Source organism: Adelges cooleyi, unplaced genomic scaffold (genome assembly GCF_023614345.1).
Source record: "Adelges cooleyi isolate 19-005CV unplaced genomic scaffold, UGA_ACOO_1.1 ACOO_flye_CR_arks_rails_tigmint_CR_PRNA_574, whole genome shotgun sequence".
NCBI classification, from domain to species: Eukaryota; Metazoa; Arthropoda; class Insecta; order Hemiptera; family Adelgidae; genus Adelges; species Adelges cooleyi.
Genome location: NW_026096268.1, coordinates 12455300 through 12477075, shown reverse-complemented (window position 1 = coordinate 12477075; position 21776 = coordinate 12455300). Strand labels below are relative to the sequence as shown.

General features: G+C 33.2%; 2 protein-coding genes across 4 annotated transcripts in view; one reads left to right on the top strand and one right to left on the bottom strand.

The window, feature by feature from the left end:
* Positions 1 to 21776, top strand: part of LOC126843787 (RING finger protein 17) — a 46270-nt gene that overhangs the window by 10152 nt on the left and 14342 nt on the right. The gene's annotated exons all lie outside the window — the stretch shown is intronic.
* On the bottom strand, positions 173 to 9519 carry LOC126843791 (dual specificity protein kinase splA-like). The gene is made up of 3 exons (XM_050581570.1): positions 9357 to 9519; positions 1639 to 2801; positions 173 to 1270 (listed from the first exon to the last, which is right to left on the bottom strand). The coding sequence occupies exons 1-3, from the start codon at positions 9433 to 9435 to the stop codon at positions 878 to 880; spliced, it is 1635 nt and encodes a 544-aa protein (XP_050437527.1). The 5' UTR covers positions 9436 to 9519; the 3' UTR covers positions 173 to 877.

Below are 21776 nucleotides of genomic sequence, written 5' to 3'. Positions count from 1 at the left end.
AAATAACAACATTTCTAATTAGTAACTGATTATAAACTAGAAAAAATATATACCTTAATTGTTTATTTATAATAAATAGTAGGATGAAATATAGTTGTGATCTTAATTAAATTATAATTATGTTAACATAAATATAATAATATTTACACCTTAAACTCAAAATTATAACTTACTATTGCACGACCCTAACTTAATTTTAAAAGCTTCATTTTAATTAAAGTATAATTATATTTAATTTGAGTATATCAATTACTTATCACTTATAGCTTATATTATGTTATATATTGTAAATTTATAGTTTTGGGCTTTGGCACGAAAGAAACATTTTGCTTATTTTATAATCCTATTTGATTATACTTTTTCAATTTTCTAATAAAATAAACGTTTATCGTGCGTAACTATTCTCAACGAGTACATAAGTAATAATAATAATAATATTTATATAATAATAATATATCAGTTTAAATATGAATTCGAAACGCGCACGTCGAGCGCATTATGATAAATAGTTTTATCATATTTGAGCACATTCTGTATTGAGCTCTTGAACAATATAAATGTTTATACAAACATTGTTCTGTTAACTATTACTACTATTGTCGATGCAAATACACACAGTATTAATGGCACTTTGGCTGAATAGAGAGTTTGACAACATATTCATGTAATGCATTATGTTCGTCAATTGACACATTCTGGATATTAAAAATGCGTGTGGTGATTTCGATAAAAATAAATAAAGAAGGAGAGGCGATTTTTGTTGGTCGGGCTTAACGCTTTTTCCAAAAACCGACTTAGGTTTTTTGACATTTTCATGTTTTTAAAGTAATCTCGCTTTTAGATAAAAAATAGACATATGTACACATGTCAATATGTGCTAGCGTTTTGTGTCGACGTCGAGCAATTGCTGGTAGGGCGTCCTGACCGTGTCCGGCTCGACAGTGGTCGTGTTAGTGGTCAGCATCATCACCGTATTCATCATCATCATTTCCGAAGCGTTCTCTTTCTGCGGGGTTCTCTTATTTTCCGTTTCCCGGAACTGTTCCTCCAAGTATCTGTCCACCAGAGGTCCTTCGAAGTCCTCCGGGAAACTGGGCTTGGACGGGATGATGTACTTGTACAGGCGCTCGTTGAGCACGTACAGCTGTGCGGTCGTGTCGCACTTGACGTTGAACCACCAGTCGCAGGTCAGCGTCACTTGGTTGAATATGGTACCGTTTGGACACAGGAACGATGCTTGGCCGCCGTTCAAATCGCAGTAATGCCACACCTGAAAAGGATAACGCGTGTAATGAGTATATAGAGAAGTCTATTTCACTTTTTATTAGTTTAACTAACAAAGTTTGTGTTAACGAATTGAAATCCATCACAAAATGTCCCTTTTTAATAAGAACCTAATTATAGTAGTAATTTAAAGACAGAATGCAAAATGTAATCTAGATCTGACTTTAAATATACAATACTAAATCCCGTTCCCATACACTTACAGCCTTAAGCGTGCCGTTTACAACTTATAAGCTGCAAATCTCCTAATCCCAACTAAGTACTCGTAAATGTTAGTGTTTTATTGACATTTGGGGAATCCCTGTTTACCTTTTAGGACTATTAGGGTTTAAATAGGATTGATTTGGCGTTTACCTGGCAATGGGTGTCGGGATCGCCAAAGAATCCTTTGTATCTCTGGGTCTTGCAGTCGAAGTTGGTTTTGGGTATGACAGAAAGTATGGGATAATCCACGCCGGGTCTACCAGGGTTGCCCACGTCTCCCGTGTCGTCGTAGTCGTCATGGGGCTGATGGTACGGCTTGTACGTGGTGGTTTTCAGTTTGGGCACTTTCGGGATGTACTGCGGTTGTTCGGCCTCCTTTTGCAGGATCTGCAGTACTGCCGACAGGGTCTGAATGTTAGAGTCTATGTTGTCAGCCGTGATCTTATTGGACAACCGTCCGCTCAGGTCGTAGCCTTCCAGCAGATCGTTGAGGGCCCCGTACTTGTCTGTGCTCACGACCGGAGGTGGCGGCTGGGGTGGAGGCGGCAAGGCCGGTAAAGTCAGTGCCGGCAACCTGGTGGTGGTGGTTGGTGTAGTGGTAGGTCTTTTGTTTTTAGGCTTGAGTTTCTTCGTTTTGGCCGTGGTGGTGTAGTAAACCACTTGTTGGTGGTGTTCGGGAGGCGGCGCGGTCGGCAAGAAGCCGCCGTACTCGTAGTGCGGCACCGCACTGGGACGGGGACTAGGACTGGTGTACTGCGGTTGAGGGCGAGCCGTGTAAACGTAGGACTGTTGTTCGGTGTCCACTTCATACAACGGGGCGGGTGATGTGGCGATGACGATGGGCCGACGGGTTTTCTGCGAACTGGGAAACCTCAAGTACTCTGACGGTGTCAAGTGCTGGGGCGGAGGCCGGTATGCGTAATCGGGATACTGACGGTAGTACTGTCCTTGTTGTTGTTGTTGCTGTTGCTGTTGTTGTTGTTGTTGTTGTTGGTAATGGTAATGTTGTTTTGGCGGGCTGTCGGCGTGCGGTTGGCCAGCGCCGGCGACGGCGTCGTAGTTGCTTTGGCCGAAATAATCGGGGTCGGCCGTCACTTGCTGCAGAGGAGGTCTAACCGTGGTCGACGATGGGTTTCGGTTTTGTTGTTGGCGGAATTGAGCGAGGTCGTTGTCGTCGCTGGTGCCCACCATGTAATAAGTCACGTATGGGATCAACCGTCGGACGCGTTCGGCGGCCGACAATGGTGGTGTCTCCGCCGCCACCGTGCCATTGCGCACCGTTTGTTGGCCACCGTCCCGGCTTTTCGAATCCGCTGCGAACACAATACAACAAACATTATGAGATATCAAAAACGTGTATTGAATAATACAATAAAAGAGATGACTATCGTAGGAATAGGTATTATACTGTTAAAAAAAAAAATAGTAATAATTATATTATATTATTATAATAATATGTAACGCCGCGACACGCCCGAAAGTGAAACCGAAAGCGTATACCGTTTTTATTTTTTGCTCTCTACCGGGCCAACTGTATAATTGTAGTTTTTATTAAAATATAACATTATATCCAGTACAATACAAACAATTGTTCTTTCACAATTATTATTGTTACTACCGCAGTAGCCCGAGATGGTCGCGCGCCGGCCCCCCTTGGTATGTTGGTTAAGTAATTGCGGTGACGGTCACTGTCGGTTTGGATTTCATTTAAATCGACCGCCTTTGATGAAATATTGAAAAAAAACGCCCATGTCGATCGCGTACACGACAAAAGTAAATTAAATAACAATAAAAAAATTATTTTAAAAAATTTAGTAGCTTTTGACACCGCCCAATCCAAATAAGTCTCGTTGCATTTGTATTGTTGGCGTATGCCGCCGTTCTGCGTACAGCCTATAACGTTGTTTTGCAATCTGTCGGTATTTTAATAATATATATTTAACTTTTTTTTTGTTTTCTTCACATTAAACACACGAAGTCGTGATTCGGAAATCCAGTTGGCTAACGCGCACGTGGAACAAAACGTTTAGTGCTCTCTGTAATTTGACATTTAAACGTAGAAGTCGAAGGGGGAGGGGGGCACATTCTAAAAGGAAATCCTCAAGACACTAAAATGTATGTTCGTAATATATTTTGTGTCTCGGAGAAGTCTAAAAAACTATAAAGAGTCAGTACAATCAGTGGCGCATCTACGTATGAGATACTACACCAAATTGTGTTCTGGTGTAGACCTCTAAGGGCTGAGGCGGTACTAGCTCAAGGCAAATGGTTCAAAATCAAAAAAAATCCGTGCGTCCATTGTCCATGTAGGCCTATGTTAAAATGTTTCTAATAATTTACATGCGAGAATTGTAATATAGCATACGAGTATGTACGTAGGTTAATTTGTAACGTCATGCTACCAGTGGTGTATAAATTAACCTCGAGAAGTACGTTTTCAAACATGTAAAAGGAAAATATCCGTTGTGTACCATTCGCTGGTAGGTACTTTATGGTGTATGGGTTTGAAGTCTAACGGACCGCGTCCATCTTTTGAAATGATCACAATTTTACTGTCCAGACAACTCTTACATATCACGCCTATATGGATTTGTTAATATTTTCGAATGGACGATTCAATGTGGTCGAACGCTCGCCTTCAATTTATAAGTTGGTGAAATTCATATATTAACAGCTGTTCTTTTCATAATAATTGTTATTAATTGGGGTAAAAACTCAGAATTATTCAAATACATTTTCATTTAAATAAAAAAAAATTCTAAATAAAATCTTATAAAAACTCAAATAATAAATAAAATTTAATTTTCAACTGATTTACGATCTGAATTTAAAAAGCAAAATGATAACCTGTTCTATATTTCTAGTGTCGTTAAACATGTCAGGGTGGGATTAAATGAAAGCCGGTTGATTTCTGACTGGGCCATGGTCCACCTAACCTTTCCCTTGTCTATGCATTTTATTGATATAAATTTACTTGTATTAACTTGTGATAGCCTCGGTTAAGTAAAATACAGTCGCCGGTCAGATCTTTATTCCCATCATTATTACTAGTACTAAAAAATATATGGCAAATATATTATGTCTATAAAAAACCTCCGATTTGATGTCAAAAAAAATCAACAATCCGTTTTGCCAGTAATTATTTTGAACGTCATTAGCGTAAAGAACTAATAAGGTCAAATTTTAGTCCAAACGCTTACAAATTGTTATTGCTTAGACATGTTAATGTTAATCGATTATCTCTTTTTTTGGCGTATCCCAAAATAGTGGGCTCAGGATCGTTTGAAAACAATAAAATCGAAAAATATCGTTGGCTAGTGTTGTGTTTATATTAGTATTACTATTATTTACTATTGTTTATTTTTTTGGCGTAAAAAATGTATTTTGTTTTAAAACAACTCGTTTGCGGAGAAAGCGCGATCGTCGTTTGTACACATCGCCGTCATAGTAATAATATATTGTAAGTATATTATATTATGTCGGGCGGCAAGTTAATTTATATCATCATCGTAATAACTTGAAATGCCACGTGCCCGCGCTTATATGCCACCGTGATGGCTACCGGTGTTCATTTCTGCGCGCGTTTGGTACGATTCGATTTCGTCTATACCGTTATGAGCTATGACGTTAATGGGTAATATGTGTATGTATAAAAATACACGTCGAACTGGAAATATGACTGACCGGTAAAAAAAAAATTAATGTGTTATAGATGTGTCCTCTCGTTGGAGGATGATGCGCCTTGCGTAACGTCCACACGCAGTTACTCTTGAAAATAGACACACAAATATATTTCACTAATTTTTGGTATATACATATATATATGTATAAACATTTCACATATTATGGTTTTCTCGTCGTGGAGATTCCGTTTTTTTACGCAACCGTCAAAATATTTATGTGATATTATTGGCCAAATTACAAACAAATACCTTCTCCAGCTTCGCGTCGAAGCTAAAAAAAAAATTGTATTTATTGCCACCTATTATAATATTATTATTATATATATAACCATGGAGTTTCACGCCGGGCCCGTTTACATTATTATTATTTTTTTATATAATACAGCAGTAATAATTATGGGAGTACGATATTTTATTATTCCAATGTGTGTGTGTGATTTGGACGTTATTCTTCTTTTTTATATACCCAGGTGCCGCGGTGTTTAATGTAATATCATCGACACTTCTGCACTTCTCTTGTCGCTATTGCAATAATAATATTATAATGTATACTGAATAACAATATTTTTAAGTATACTATTATTATTACAATGTGTATTTTGGCAACCGATTTCTACACTGTGTTCTCACGGTTTCGGCGTAGATTTTATTATTTGAATTCAGCCGGCGCCTGTATTTTTCAACTTAAATAAAACGATTCCCGCATAGAAAAACGCGTTTAAACCTTTTGCCGTCCTCTACCTGGCGTACTTCTAATGAACAGTCGGTCTGGATTAGGATTGATTCAGATTTTGTGACCAAAGGCGAAAAACTTTTTGAATTGTATAATTGGTTAGGTAAGTTCGGGTTGTTTGACGTTGATTTTTCTAGCCTTTCTGAGGTAAACAAATTATTGTTGCTTTAGCGCCTACGGGAATCAACTCTCCTCGGTATTGTATAAATTATTATAAAGTTTCTTCTATGTATGACATAATTTCTGTGGACTAGGAAACGATGGCAACTTGTCACTATATACTTTCAGCCTTCCTTAAAATACATACGGTGTATTATGTATGTCGTCGTTAGTTGTTTTCAGTGCAAAACCACGTAACAGCTGGCTGAGGTACGTTTAATGAAATATTTATAACTAATATGTCTGTCCTGTGCCTATTATATTCATATGTACAACTATCACTAGTAAAAAAAAATTTAATTTTAATCTGTGAATCTAGTTCTCTGACCATCTTATTATATAATATATAATGGTTATTTTTTCATTTTTAAAGGTCAAATCCATAAATCTATAAAACCACTTTTGGTATCAAAAGTATGTTAACCGATTTGTATATAATATAAGCCTTGTTAGCTTATTTACAAATATTTACCTTACCTATACACGCAATGCAATCTCCATTGACGTTTTAAATATCAAATTGACTAGCGGTTTTCTAGCATGATAATAATTTAAGTTGTTAGTGTATAAAATAAGTTAATTTTATTTATACTTAAACGGAACAAAAATGTTGAAATATAGCCCAAATCACGTAAAATGTAAATTAGGTGTTCATTTTGTTATTTATCTTTAAATATAGTTGGGTTACCGTGTAATTATAAAATAGGATTATTGTGTAATTATTAATATCGATTAATATTTATGACAGTATCTGATTTGATTAATGGTAACGAAATGCATTACTTAAATACTATTTTGGGCGAGATCATAATATGATCACATGTTATTTTACCTTGCGTAAATTACACTTCACTGAGCGAGTGATTTTAATTCTCTCATTAGAATACACCACTGCTATAATGAAAGTGATTTCTGATCATATTTCGTTGTGACGTCTAGAAGATGGAAGTAAGACCGTGTATAGTCCATTTTTTATGTAAAAAAATACCATTTATTTTCCGGTTCAGTTTCTTTCAACGTTGATCTGATAAATACTAATGATGTTATTATGGCGACCACGCGGTACGATTTGTATTGCGCTTAAACGTCAATAAGAAAGCTGAGTGTATAAGATGCATACGATTTTTTGGTTTTTAACTTTATTTTATTAATAATTTATGTTCTGTTCCTCAGTCAAAAGCGATTAGATTAACTTTTCAAAGATATTGCATGTTCATAATTTTCAACTGACTCATCATTCAGACGTATTTTTTTTTAAACCCTAATACAAACTTCAACATTACTGGATCGGACATTTAGGACAGTTATTATTTATTTTTCCGGTGTAAACTTTTACACTCTTAAAAAAACTGGGTAGACTAAAAAAGTGATTTATTTAATACCATAGTAAGTATTTTATTGCTAGGCCGACCCCTCCGCACTGGCAATAAATAGGCTGTAAAACGGTAGGTATGAGTTTTCATTAATTTTATCTACTTATTGTTTTTTATGCGGTACTCGTGATTAGAGTAGCAAAATGCCAATTTTTTCATAACGGGCGTATAACAAAATAGAATATCCTGTTGCACGCTTAACCGTAGGCTCGCGGTCAACTTCCCAGTTGCTTATTGCCGCCGAGCCTGCGAGTTAGGTGTATTATGTATGCGGATAACTTGGTCCTAATGTGGATCACACAGAAGGAGGTGCGGCGGTACTGGCCTCCTTGGATTTCATCGTCATTGTTCCAATTGTCATCACGAACTATTTTCACGCTCTATATAATATCCTTCGACCGGTTCTCTGCTGGCCGGCGTGCGCATAATATGTAATGGGTTTTGTCGACTTTTCAAACGTACTTTGGATATTACCGTAATTATCGGTAGGTATTTGCTCGCCCGAGATCCGCCGGACCGATAGGCCGGCTAGGTCACGATTTCAGGGAGCAGCAGCAGCAACAGCAGCGCAAAATCATATTCAGTGTAAGTTTTTTATTGCAACCGCGGAGGATATTTGAAGGGGAAAAAAGTCTTGGGTGTCCGATAGGTTAGGTACCCGCTAGTGGATTCATTCAAGTGACTTCTACCGTCTTTCAATACGAAGCCATTGTTTTGCGGTTACAAAATAGCGCAATTTATTTCACCACTCCGTCGATTGAACTCGCCGTCGGTGTTCGAATAATAATTTAAACGGTAATTTTAATTATTGCGGTACATCGGTATTGATTTTTCAATAAAATGGGTTTTTAATTAATTTTGACAATTGAACACAACGACTAGATTGAAATAATAATTAACCGGCGTTCAACCGGTTATAAATGTTTGAATTGTAATCGTAAAATAACCGTAAGCTTTCAGAACGTTTCAAAAGGCTTTTTTATTGCTTGCTGCCGAGGCTGGACAGCAATTATATTATGAAATTAAATATCTCAATTACCTTCATGCAGTTTATCCATCGTTATCTGAATTGTTACAAGTGGTGATGATCTTTAATTTAAATAAACTCACCCATAACAGAACAAACTGATATTGAAGTAATTATCTTTATGTAACTAGTGCGATAGTACTAATAAATCTTTGAACTTAATTGCAGTTTTATTGGCATTTGATTGTTATTAACAAACCCTCAGAAAGAAATTAGTTTAATTACATCGTGCTTGCGCGTTTTATCATCGTCATTTTGCATGATTTCAAATCATCATTTTTAGCCTTTTTCTAATTTTTTCACATTTATAAGTTATCTGTAAATAATTTAGGATTAATGCGGTGGATGTAATTTGTATCAAACTAAAGCTGCTAAGCTTATTTTCTCAAAAATTAGGACATTTCTGACAAAATACAATTTACTACAACTTTATAGTTTAGGCTTCAAGATTTGAGCGAATTAAGTACGTTGTGTTTATCAAGGGTCCAACTCAACGAGATAAAATGCGTTTACTAGTCATTATTTAGTTTTCTTAGTTATTTTCCAATTTCCATATCGGTAGACTTATAGCTTTAAATGTATACTACTGGCATCTTCATATTGAATTGTATTAAAGTTTATGCACACGGTTCAGTTTTCGTTGCATGGAAGTAATAACTGGTCTGTTTAGTTTTAATGTTATTAAACTTTAAACAAAGGCCGTTTTCGTCTAGAAATAAATATATTTTATTGGTAAAAAAAAAAGTTTTTTCTTTCAAGCGCGGTAAAATAATGAATAATTAAGCATTTAAAAAACGTTTAAAAATCAAAAATACGTTTATATATTAATTATTATATAAAGAATAAAAAAATTGAATCGGGTTATATTAATGTAGGTGATTTTGTTGTCTTACCTGTACCGTTAACGCAGCGCCCGGAGCTATAACACAACAACAGAACACAGTACAACGCGAAACTACTAAACATGTTCATCTTACACTTCACACTGTACACGCGAAGACCGACCGCGAGCCACTGTCCAAGAGACGACGAAGGTCCTACTCCTCGGTCTTCCAATACCGAATGGAGAACGGGAAGCAATGAGAAACCAACTTTTGACTCGCACATATCAATGTCATTATGCAATACAAATACATTCGTTTAAACGAATTTAAACTGTTTAAAAATTACCATTAGACTCACGTGCATGGTACTTTTTTTCGCGCATCCGCGACACAAAAATTAATGACTATAATCAATCAGTATAGATTTTAATAAAACAAATACTCATAAAAACGGGCAAAGATAATTTTTTATAGCTGTTTGCTTAAATGAGGTTTTACCATTACAATTGTGTTAAAAATAATCACATTTTCTTATTTCAGATTTATTTATGTTTCTATAAGCCCCAATAAGAACGGTTCGCCCATCAATGCCAATCCACCCTTTTGAACAGGCTACAGAGTTCTAATTAGCTTGATGGCTTGGGAAAGCCACGGTCATATTTAAAAGCCCCCAAATAAAAAAAATAATATAGCTTTACAGTTAAACTGCTTTTATTCTAAAGGTGGCCAATACCAGTTTTTTTTTAAATACTACAATTTTGGAGAGCATTAAACTTACTCGTACTATCGTTCTATGACCAACAATTTCACTTAACCGGTTTTGGAGGGATTACTTGGAATTTATTCCAAAAATATTAGTTTTATAAAACGATTTTTGTGATTAAGGAAGAGGAGACGAGCATATATGGAATCTTCTAAGTGATTTTGTAACATATTTAGTTAATATTAAATAAAAGGTCACAAAGTTTAGTGTTTTTATTTTTTTTTTACAGTTTTTAATTGAATGTTTAATCGAGTAAAATTGCATTAATACTTTTTATCGATTATTTGTGTTTTAAATTATGAATTTTGAAACTTGGCTTTATACGTTTTGAAGTCCATCAATAAGTATAGTTTTACTTTTTTAATAGTGATTGTTAAAATATGTGAGTAGTCTGTTGTAGTACGAGGATTGTTTATCTGTACATATATATTATTAGAGTTAAACATACATTTATTTATACAATTAGAGTGAAAAGTGTTCAGCGTCGTTCCGGGTTATGGCCAGGCAGGCATTGAGAGAAACCCGAAGCTGAGAGCACTAATAGAAGCTGGTTTTGTATTGAAGAAAATAATAATAATAATATTTGTTGGCCACTTAAAAATATAAGAAATGCATTTAATGAATTTTTATTTTTAAGAATAATTCGACTATGACTGACTCTTGCCAATACGAAATCACCGACAATACTATTTTTTACTTCTTTTAATTAAATTATTGCCTAAACATTGTTATCGGTTGTCTGGATCTAGTTTTATATAGTAATATATTTTCATTAATGTTTCTTCAGCATTATTATATTGTTAAAATATCTTTAATATGCTGATAGTTTTAAATCATGACTTGTATTGTTTCATCGATTGTCATTTGCTGTTATGAAATAAATGCTTAATGATTATAGGATTTCATCAATCTTTACAGCCATTTGCACAAATATATTTTAAGTTTTAATAAATTATATCATCTATAGTATTTTTTAACTACTCTTACACTAATCATAAATTGTAAATACCTATAATGGTTGCAAACAATCGTCAGACAAACAAGATAAAACAATCAAAACTACCCCTAAATTTGAATGAGTCAATCATAATATACTATCAAAATCCTTTAAACCCCTTATTTTAAAAGTCATATGCAAATAAAAATATTTCGACGAAATTCCTTTCGGTTAATAACTACATAATTAGAAAACAAGAAAAAACTTTAGAAATTTTCCATATAATATTTTGTGTTGCTATTATTGTCTCATCATTGTGATTAATAGTTACGTACCATGCTATTATTTTGTATTTGAACGCTTAAACATCATATTTTTATCATGCTTCTTATTATTTTTAAAAGTTTAAAATGTTTTATCTTCTAATTACTATCCAATAAAAGTTTGCACTAAATTACTTGTCTAACTGTGAGTTGACAATTTTGATTTAAAAGCGAGTTTTTTATATACCTATTTTAACACTTAGAATTCTAAATTTCTTTTCATTAAGATGTTTAGTATTTTTTTTGTGTATGCTGCTTGTTCAACTATATTCGCTCATAAAAAATAAAATAAATTAGTTGCAGCATTCATAGTTTGTAATTATATTTTGGTGTGTATAATATGTTTAAGTGGTATTTTTATGCGACTGGATCGGTCCAGTAGTTTCAGTAGTCGCTTTCGTTCGGATTTGTAATAAGGTTTTAAATGAAATTAGGATTGGCTCTGGGTGTGTTTCAAAAAGTTCGCGTAGCCCCTTCAAGTCGGTCGTTTGGAATATTACGGCCAAGGTTTAAGCGCAGATTGGAATGTTTTGTTAGCATAATATATCTGAGAGTAGTGTAATAATTATTATTTATACTAAACTAGAAAACTGCTATGGTAGACGGGATGCTAGCTGGGGATTCACTGGAGCGTAAGCTCTCGGCCACTGTTAGCTCCAATGCCATTGAATGTCGATATAATTACACGGCTTGACCTTTATCCATTATTAGTCATGCCGGTGTAATTGCACTCTTAAGTCGATCCAGTTCTAATCTCGATTAGTTAACATCAACAATAATAATTGTCCACGACGACTTTAAGCGACCATAACAGTCCCTGTGTCAATAGCGAAACCCGAATATGGCGGAATAAATTCTCGTTAATGGTGTTCAGTCGTGTCCCGGCTAATTATAAATATTGTTTTTTACCGGCCAATTAGTAAAAAACGTGCGTTTCATTTTGAAAATTCATTCGATTTAAATGGCATTTTCAAAGTAGGTAAGTATTCGTTCAAGTTTATGTCCCGAATTTTGTTGTTGTACCTTCGCATTCGTGTCTTTATGTACTAATTGTGTAACTAAAAAATGTCTTTCATTGCCTGACCGCGCGGTACTCGTCTATTCCCGGATGGTCGTTTTTCTTACAACCACTAACGTGTGTTAACCTGAACGTTTTACACTGGTCCGAGATTTTAATAATCGGCGCCGTTCTACTTTTTAAATACAATGTTGTATTATAATACGTATGTATTACTACTTATGCAATATAGGAGTTTAACCCGAAAGATCATAATCATAATACGAAAGAGTTTCGGTGTCGTATGATGCCGCAGATTAGTGCAGTATGGTCTGAAGCAAATATTATTTTTATCGCCTACCAGTTTTTATTTGATGATATTGATGTGTAAGACCAATAGGATGACCGAGTGTCCGTAGAATGCGTGTTACGCTGTACGATTTTTTAATCGGAAAAAATCGAAAGTGGATATTTTAACAGAGAGACAAAACTAGGTAAAAACCGCTGTCCGCGATTTTATAGATGTTGTGGGAAAAAAACCTGTTAAAATGATATAAACAAACCAAAAAAAAAAAAACAGCTTAGCTCCGCATCGAAACTAGTATAATTATTAATTCCATCTTGGACCTTACTGTTTTTCAATAAACACTCATATAATTATGTTACGACGTTCATAATAACTGATGTGGTGTCATTCAACTTTGATTGAAAGGTCCCACTCCATCCTAGGGAAAATGGTAATGATATTTTGTTTGGTTTTTTAAATGTTGATATATCTGTGACACTATATTTAAAAAATACCCCAAAAAAAAATTGAACTAATTAGACCAGTTTTCAAAGAGTTCTGGCTTGCCGTATTTGTTAAGTTGAAAAGTATTTATTCTTTAAGAGAGTTTTCAAGGGGTGTATATTTTCAACTTACGGTCTTCCATGTTCCTCGGTGTATGATTTGATTCAGCCTAGAAAACATCATTGCGACATCCATGTACGTTTTCGGCTTTGCATCGAATCTAAAATGTGTTTGTCTCATCAGAACTCATTCTTCGGTATCCGATTTTTCTTTGTGTGCATATGATATTCAATTGTTAAATTATGGCATTTATAATTGATGTATAAAAAATACCGTTTGATTAATTACTGTTTTGTATTGTGTATAGTAATATGGTCTATGTGTTGTTAGCAAAACGATTCCGGACGATAACATAATAAGACATCATACATAATACGGTTGTTATAATTTGTTAATTGTTTGTTATAATTATTTTACTTCCACAATAAATTAAATCCCACGAGGCTTTCGAATTGTAAATTTTTAATTTTCTACGCTGCGGCTTGTTACTCTCCATTCATTTTTTATTATATTGTTGCGTGGAATACACAAGTGGCTAATTAATATTTCATTGAATAGTAAACGGTTATTTTGTCCGTAACACTCAATTTCGAGATTTCCAACCAGTATCAAATAATTAACCCGTCTGTTTATGTCGGTTTACGTAAATATCAAGTTGAGTTTATAACATTTATAAAATATATTGCATTGAAAGAAAGCACTAGAAGTGCAAAAATGCTCACACAGCAATATTATGGGAAGTAATAATAAAATATTCTTAAAATGCTTTCAAATTATCGAGAGAAAATATTTAAACATCAGTGTTTCTCTTAAATATTATTCATTTTTGTTTTTACTCAATATTATTATTAAAAGTAATATGAAAATAATATTTAAACAGGATTTCATTCATACATTACTGAAATATTAGATATCAGACCAAAATTTATTTTGACAACCTTTGGAGGGTATTTGTTTGCAATATTAACAAGCGGTGGTAGTTGTGGTGCGGCTTATTGAACTCGTCTGGTGACCCACAGATTATACATAACAATACTTTTGGCCTCGGTTGAACGCGAGATTTCAAAAAAATAATCACATTTTTAAGAAATATACTCATTGTTGTCTGGCGTTTGTCGTTTAGAGATGCAACTCGTTAGAATGGCATGTACAGGATCTTCAGTATTTTCAAATTCAGATGCAATGATACAATAGACCATATAAAAATATAAGTATGTACTTTGTGTTTCGGTATTTTATTGTAGTGAAATCGGCTTTTATTTCACAAATACATGTTTTATTTGCAGAAAGTTGGTATTTTACAAAATTGTTCCCAGATTCCATAGTCATTACATTATAATATATGTTGATTAAAACGTGTATGACAAATATATTGGATACTATATCAAACGTTACATTAGGTTTCAACAATATGCTGTGCGATCTTAATAATTATGATGAAACCCGAAAATCTAGATTTATGACAAAACTTGTTATCCCAGGCGGAGTTGGGTAATTAGAGGCAATAATTATATACACATTAATATATTCAAAACGGTTGAACGGGGAAAGTTTTTGAAGGAAAAATAGTTGAAAGTGAAACTTGTAGGTAATTTCATTTGGTTAAATAAATGTGTGTATTATGTTATCGGCTCTTCTTTGTTTGGACTCGAAGCAGAGAACAGTAGGTATTGACTATTGGTATTTTTTTAACGGTTTAAGTGCATACGTATGTATTATATTTAGAGCCCATTAAACAAATAGACGCGTTCAGTGTTCCCGACTGTCGTGTATCATGTAAATTATGATTGAAGGGATCATAAAAAAAAAAAAAACAATAAAAAACCACTATGAATTCCGCCTATCATCCAATAGGTGTCCTTCGCCGGAGCCAAAGGTCTCAACCGACCGGGGAAAACAATGGTCTATGCCGACGCGTCATGCACGGATCGCTGTGAGATGTACGCGAGCATTGACGACTGTCAGACTCAATGCAAAGTAATAATAACACGTGTCTGTGCACTTGCCTTCTCGCGGTGTACTTAGAGTAATGTAAAATAATAATAATAATAATAATACTTGTAAAATAAGGACAAGGACGATTGTGTGCGGTGACAACGGCGCAGAGCGCACAGCTCGAGCCATAAAGTCGTTGGCCCGGAACGCGTTTACTATTATATATATTTTTTCTTTTTTTCAAAATTAATAAAAATAATAACGAATCGTACAAACAGTGGCGGTGGTCCAGTCAAAAGTTCATCGCACCTTTTTGACAATTGCTGTATCTATCATCCCAATACAACACCATACAATACCGGCTATCCAGACGACAATGGTCACATCCGATCGACAGTATTATATTATTATTATTATTATTATTATTATACACCAAAGCAAGATAATAGTAATAATAATATTAATTTTTGTCACGTTTTAATAATACTCGAACACATCTCGTCGCGACTAGATCATTACGTGACGACGCCCGCCAAAATAAAAATACAATTTTAAAATGAGATTATAACGCCAAAAAAAAAAAACATCCATTTGTTCGGATTTAACGTTTCAAATCAAATTTCATCGCACTACAGTCATGTCTGTCAGTCGACCGCGGCCAGTCGTGAGCTTTCGGTTCTAAATCTTCTGTTATCGTTGTACAAAACATAAATCTGCAATGTACAGGATGATTCGCTTAAAATACAGTTCAGTCTTAGCTTCTTTGACAATTTCGGCCTTAAGAGACATCAATAGGAATCGTTTCTCTCATATTCAACTAATGTGTACATTTAAAAACGTCTTCTAGAATATAATCCTCGAAAGTATCTAAACATGCATTAACTAGCAATGTACAAAAAATGCATAATATCATTATCGGATTATTAATCTACATTTTGTAGTAATTGTTTGCATAGTAGTAAACATTGCGCTGGTCTTTAAGGAAGGTGTTATTCATTTTCTTCCTTTTCCTTGCCATATGCATTAAAATATTTTACAAACAGAAAAAAAAAATGTTGACAAAGTTACAAATATAACATTTGTATTTTAAAATTCTTTGATAACGTACCGACCAAATATATAGTCTAACTTTAAATAAACAAAAAAAAAACAGATAAAAGAGAGCTGCTCTATAGTGATTAAATTGCCTTTTAAATTAATAAAAAGTAATGACTCGTCGATAACCACTTTTCAATAATTATCTTTCAAGCTAAAAATATTTTAAAGTAAGAAAAGAGTTTATCTTTCTTTCGCCTAACTTCAAACTGGTTCTTTTTATCCAAACATTTTTGATAGCATTGTGGTCAGTTAAAAATGTATTTTTTGATTTGGTCAAGTTTTGGTTAGCGAATCACTCTGTATAAAAATAATGATTTCGTTTTGCTTGCAACCTAAACCTGTGGTTGTATTTTTTTATGGAAACTTGCATGAAAACGGATCGAGAGATAAACGTGCCATTTGCGGTGATTGATGGGCGTTTAAAGAACTGTAACGATTTCCGGAAGTTTTTTTTATAATAAATTATGATTATTTGACGATTATAAAATTACTATTTTCGTTTCTAAAGAAATGCTGTACAATTTTCTTCGCAAACAGTTTGTAAAAATAATAATTAGGTCTTATAAAAAGACCGATTTTTTTTTTAGTCAGTTAATCATTATTTTTTTTTTGGTCTCCTTTCTCACTTCTTTTCATGATTTTTTTTTTACAAACAATTTCTACTTCATATTAGTATTTATTTTGTTTTTTTCTTATTAACTTATCTATGGTTAGTCGTAATTTAGCAATAGCGATTGAAGCAGAGTGGACGGGAACAATCGCTTTATTAAAAGTAAAATTGAGTTGCAACTTGTAAATGGCGTTCGCTAGGTTTGGAAATGTCTATTTTCTATAAAAAAACGATTTTTTATTTTTTTTACTAAATTTAGCTATAAAGTATAGAAAGCAAATTTAATGTCAATTCGATTGATAAAATGTAATTTCTCTTGACAGTAATGGGTATTTTAAAAAAAAGGAAGATTCCGAAAAAGTTATTATTTTTATAACTTGTATTACTACTAAATGTTTTGTTTAGAATTCCCTTCCAGTAGGTAAAATTTGACATTTTAATCATTAAAACCCTTAAGTTTTAATGTTAGATGTTTATTGATTGTAACTGGTGTTTTGTTTTTATTTAATGATCCTATTAGTCATTCGACGGCGACATTTAAAAAATTAAATGTGTTAATAAAAAAAATATTAAATTTGTATTTGCACATGCGAGATTTATGCTTTGCTATTTGTATTTGTGTTAGGAACAATTAAGAGATTTAGATTTTTCGAATTATCTATTTCTTTTATAGTTGCTTATTAAAAAAAAATGAGTTATTTATAGTATTTTTAAAATGTTCGTTTTTGTCAAATTGGTGTCGCCTGTAGCGCGATTAAAGTCTGACTTCTGTTAACCTCTGTTTAAATAAACGTCATAATATTATAATAGACGATATAAGTACCTTCTGAACAACGTGCTTGTAATGTATTTGATTTTATTGGCCGATAGCTGTTAATCGGCTCGTCGCAGCTAAGAGATTAAAACAAAGCTGTTACGAAATCGTATGGGGTTAAAGATGTCATTTGACCTCAAAAAAAATCGTTTGGGTTCAGTTGCCAATTGCCGTTAAATTCGTCCCGTTTGTTTGGCGCGTTTCCTTGAACGTTTAAGTGACATAATAGCGTATAATTAAAAAAAAAAAATACAAGAAAACACCAACCACTTTATTCTCCTATTATTATTGTTGTTGTTTATCGAGTCGGTCCGTGCGTCATCCGGATGGTTATTTAACGTTGTTATTTTTCTCGCGTTTCCAGAATTGTAATTAAATTAAATTACACCCAAAGTCGAGAGCAAAAACTTTCTACGGTCTGTGTGTGTGTGGACTTCTTTTTTTCTTGTATACGTGTTGAGTTTTTATATGTGAACCTAATTCCCGGTGTCGGAGACCGCTTTCGTTTTTTATTTTAAATAATTAATTGAATTATATACACGCTCCGTTTTTTATACACAATCTTCTTCGTTTTTTTTTTTTTTTAACAAATCGCCTTTACTTTAAATTTCCGATACTTTGAATGTCCGACGACGATTGTTCCGTTTAAAGATGAGTGGCGGCTATTAAACGTAATATGTTAGGACTGTTAAAAAACGATTTTTTTTATGTTAACTGAAAGGATTATTATAAGTAGTATTTCTTTTTTATGTCGGAATTGGATGTTTTACAATTTCGTTTGACTTTCTCGCGATTAATCATGCGAGAAAAAACCTAATCGCCATTGATAATAAATTAGAACGCAAGTCAAAGGAAACCGTTTGGGTAAATCTGACTTTTGCCCGGGGACGATCGAGATGATGATAATATTAATAATAAAATTATTATTCTTTTATATTATACTCTATAAAACTGGTCTTGACATTGATCTCCGTTATCGTTATGCCCGTTGGTGAAAGCAGTTGATAATAAAATATGATTCGTCGTAAAATCGGTAAAACGTTATTTTCACCGATTATTTGTTTATCGTGTGCCGGCGTAAGTCGGCAAATCATTCACTGCAGTCTGTACAAATCATCCACTTCTACCACACAACATACAACTGAGCGTATGAGGTTGCGTTTAATTATTGTCCAAGGCACTGTTATACAGTTTTACTTTTTAGTGTTCTTATAGGCATTATTGCTGTCTTGAAAATACATTCGACTTAATCAATAAGAATGATCGACCCTATTGGTATTGTTCTTGAGAATCATTCATTGATAATATTCTTACAGCTGTAAGTATTGATTATTGGGTACGAATCGAGTACATACTTGGTTTTATATTTATTTGTATCAAGTCATCCAGTGACAAAAATGGAATTATATTAGTAAGGTTTTTTCATGTTGATGCTGAATTTGCTATTACCCAATAATTTGATTTTTTTTTTTTATTGTAGTTTTTGTCTGATAACCTAATGAAATCGAGAATGTATCGCTTTTAAAGTCAAAGTGTTTTTTTTTCTTTTTGATTGCTTGTTGGATTTGTAGGACTATTTTTCATTTTTCACGATACACTGTCATGTAATTTTTGTGACATTAAGTATTGTAATCGTTTATATTTTCCCTTCTAGGATTTTTCGTGGCCATCCTATCGAGCTTTGATTTATTAGCTATAACTATAATAATTTGTAATCGACAAACTTTAGGGAAATGGTGATTGAAAGGACTTTGATTAGCGTAGGTATCTGCCATTTAATTATCCGACTAAGAACTACACACTGTAGTTTCTGCAGAGACATGATATTTGTTTAAGTATGTATAATATATGCAATGAATGAATATCAAAGTATGTATTGGTGTAACGAGAAGTTTGAACCAAGAGAGAGGAAATTTCTACTTACGTTTGGGTGTTGATCTCTTTATAACACCTATGATTTTCCTAGTCAATCATCTTGGAAAACACAGTCTAAAACGAGTTTATGATATTATTGTCTTGACAAAATAATGTATGTATATTTTTGTCTAACGGACACCAGTTTGTGTTATTTTCAAAATTCTTATTAACTATTTGCATGGCATAATATGGTACTTTTTTTTATCAAATACAATGACTAGTCGAAAATTAATCGAGTAGGATATTATATAATATTTTCGTTTAACCGTAATAAATATGTATTTAGTAGTTAATGACCGTGACTTTTGGATTTCTTATGGTCACATATTGTAATTGTTGTTCTGCAGGATTAGTATTGAAAGACACTAAATTTTTGTATCAAGTTTAAAAAAAAAAAATCATAATACAATAAGTTGCGATACGCAGTAGTATTTATTTTTTAATGAATCCGTGTTAACCTTCGGTAGGGTTTTGCTTACCACGCGATTCTAATGGCTTTTAAACGTTTTGTTTGTTAACTAAATCTTTGTATATAATAAGTGATCATTTTGTTTATCATTATTATTATTATTATAAATAGCCGTTGCTCTCTTATTGAACGTCTGTATAATACTAGTGGTTGGCCTCGACGCTATCCCGTGACTTAAGCGTACTTGTCAGGTGACGTGATCGCCACAGTGTTGTTACTTAAAATAAATACATAGAATAACTGTATGTATATATATATATATATATAGACAGATACGGTTCATTAAGCCGATATATTTTGTACTGCAGTTTTTAATTTAATGTTCCAGTTGGTATTTTATTCACTATTCTAGAAGACACTGCTTCATGTTTTTCAAAAATATCCAATTGTGTTTTAGTACACAAGCACATCTTGGCTTATTGTCGTTAGTTCTTTTGTATTTCACAAGAGCTTACGAGTTCATTGTCTTTAGTGTTAAATCGACAAGTAGAATAAGTGGAAATTCACCATAAATGCATGTACAATAGATATTAATTTTTTATTTTATTTCTAATGTGTACTATTCAATGACGGTGTTGAAACAATATATTATCTCGTTTTGAAATCGGTTAAATAATTATTATTCACATCAGATCTAACAATTGATGTGTTGTTAAAATGCTTGAAGAGGTAGAATTGTTCAGTTACATCATCAGTTAGATTTAAAAATCTTGGCATTATTATGATATTGTTGGTGTTTTTAATGTTTTTTTTTTTTTAAAGAAAAAACACAGGTTTTCAAATTAAAAACATAATGCTTTAAAGGCGCCAACCCGGATTGCTATAATTAATATAGACATATCTGTATCCGTGTTTATCAATTAGTGTTAAGCTCACAGCACGGTGCGCACAATATTTTTATCCCACGGCGAACCTTGAAATAAATTGTATTCGCTTGTATAAAAAAAAGGACAACACACCGACTTATGTTGTTGTTTTTATTATTGTCTTTACATAAAATGTACATTAATATATTTTACATAGTAGCTGATATTGTAACATAGTTTGTAGGGTTTAAAAACATAACGATTTTAGTATTTCATCTAGTACTTTTTTCAAAGGGTTTACAATAAAAAGAAATTAATTACATATTTTATAATAAATTATAACGTTAACGAATTGATATAATTGGTATTTATTTAAAAAATATATATATTTCACAGATTTGGTGGGTTCTCGTTGTACATTATTTTATTCTTGAATAACGAAAGGGTGATTACTATAATTGCATAGTTTTGCATTGGTTAACTCTTATAAATTGGCGTGACCGCTTTAGACATAAAATATTAACTACCACTTGTATATTATGTACATAGCTAGAAGCTATAAAATTGTTTTTAATTAGATTCAACGGTGTGTGTTGGACGGTAAATTGATTCGTTATTAGCACTTAAATTAATCAAACGTATTTTACACGAGTCGTGTATCGTTAGGTGTCTAATCAATGTTGGGTTTAGCGACCGACAGCAGATTGGATTGCAGATAATGAAATTTATGAATAAATATTAAATTAATTTTGAAACTCGTTCGTTTCTCACGCTCGTTGCGGACAAATATAAATTAAAAACGTTTGTCCGATGATGCATGGCCGACCGCAAGACCCCGCCTGACGGTTAAGTCAAGCTATGATAATTAAACAAGTAGACACAGTTAAAGAAAAAGAAATTTTTGAAAACCAAAAGGGTTAGAGTTGATTTTTGGCACTTCTAATGAACGTGTCTCCCTAGTCTGCTACGG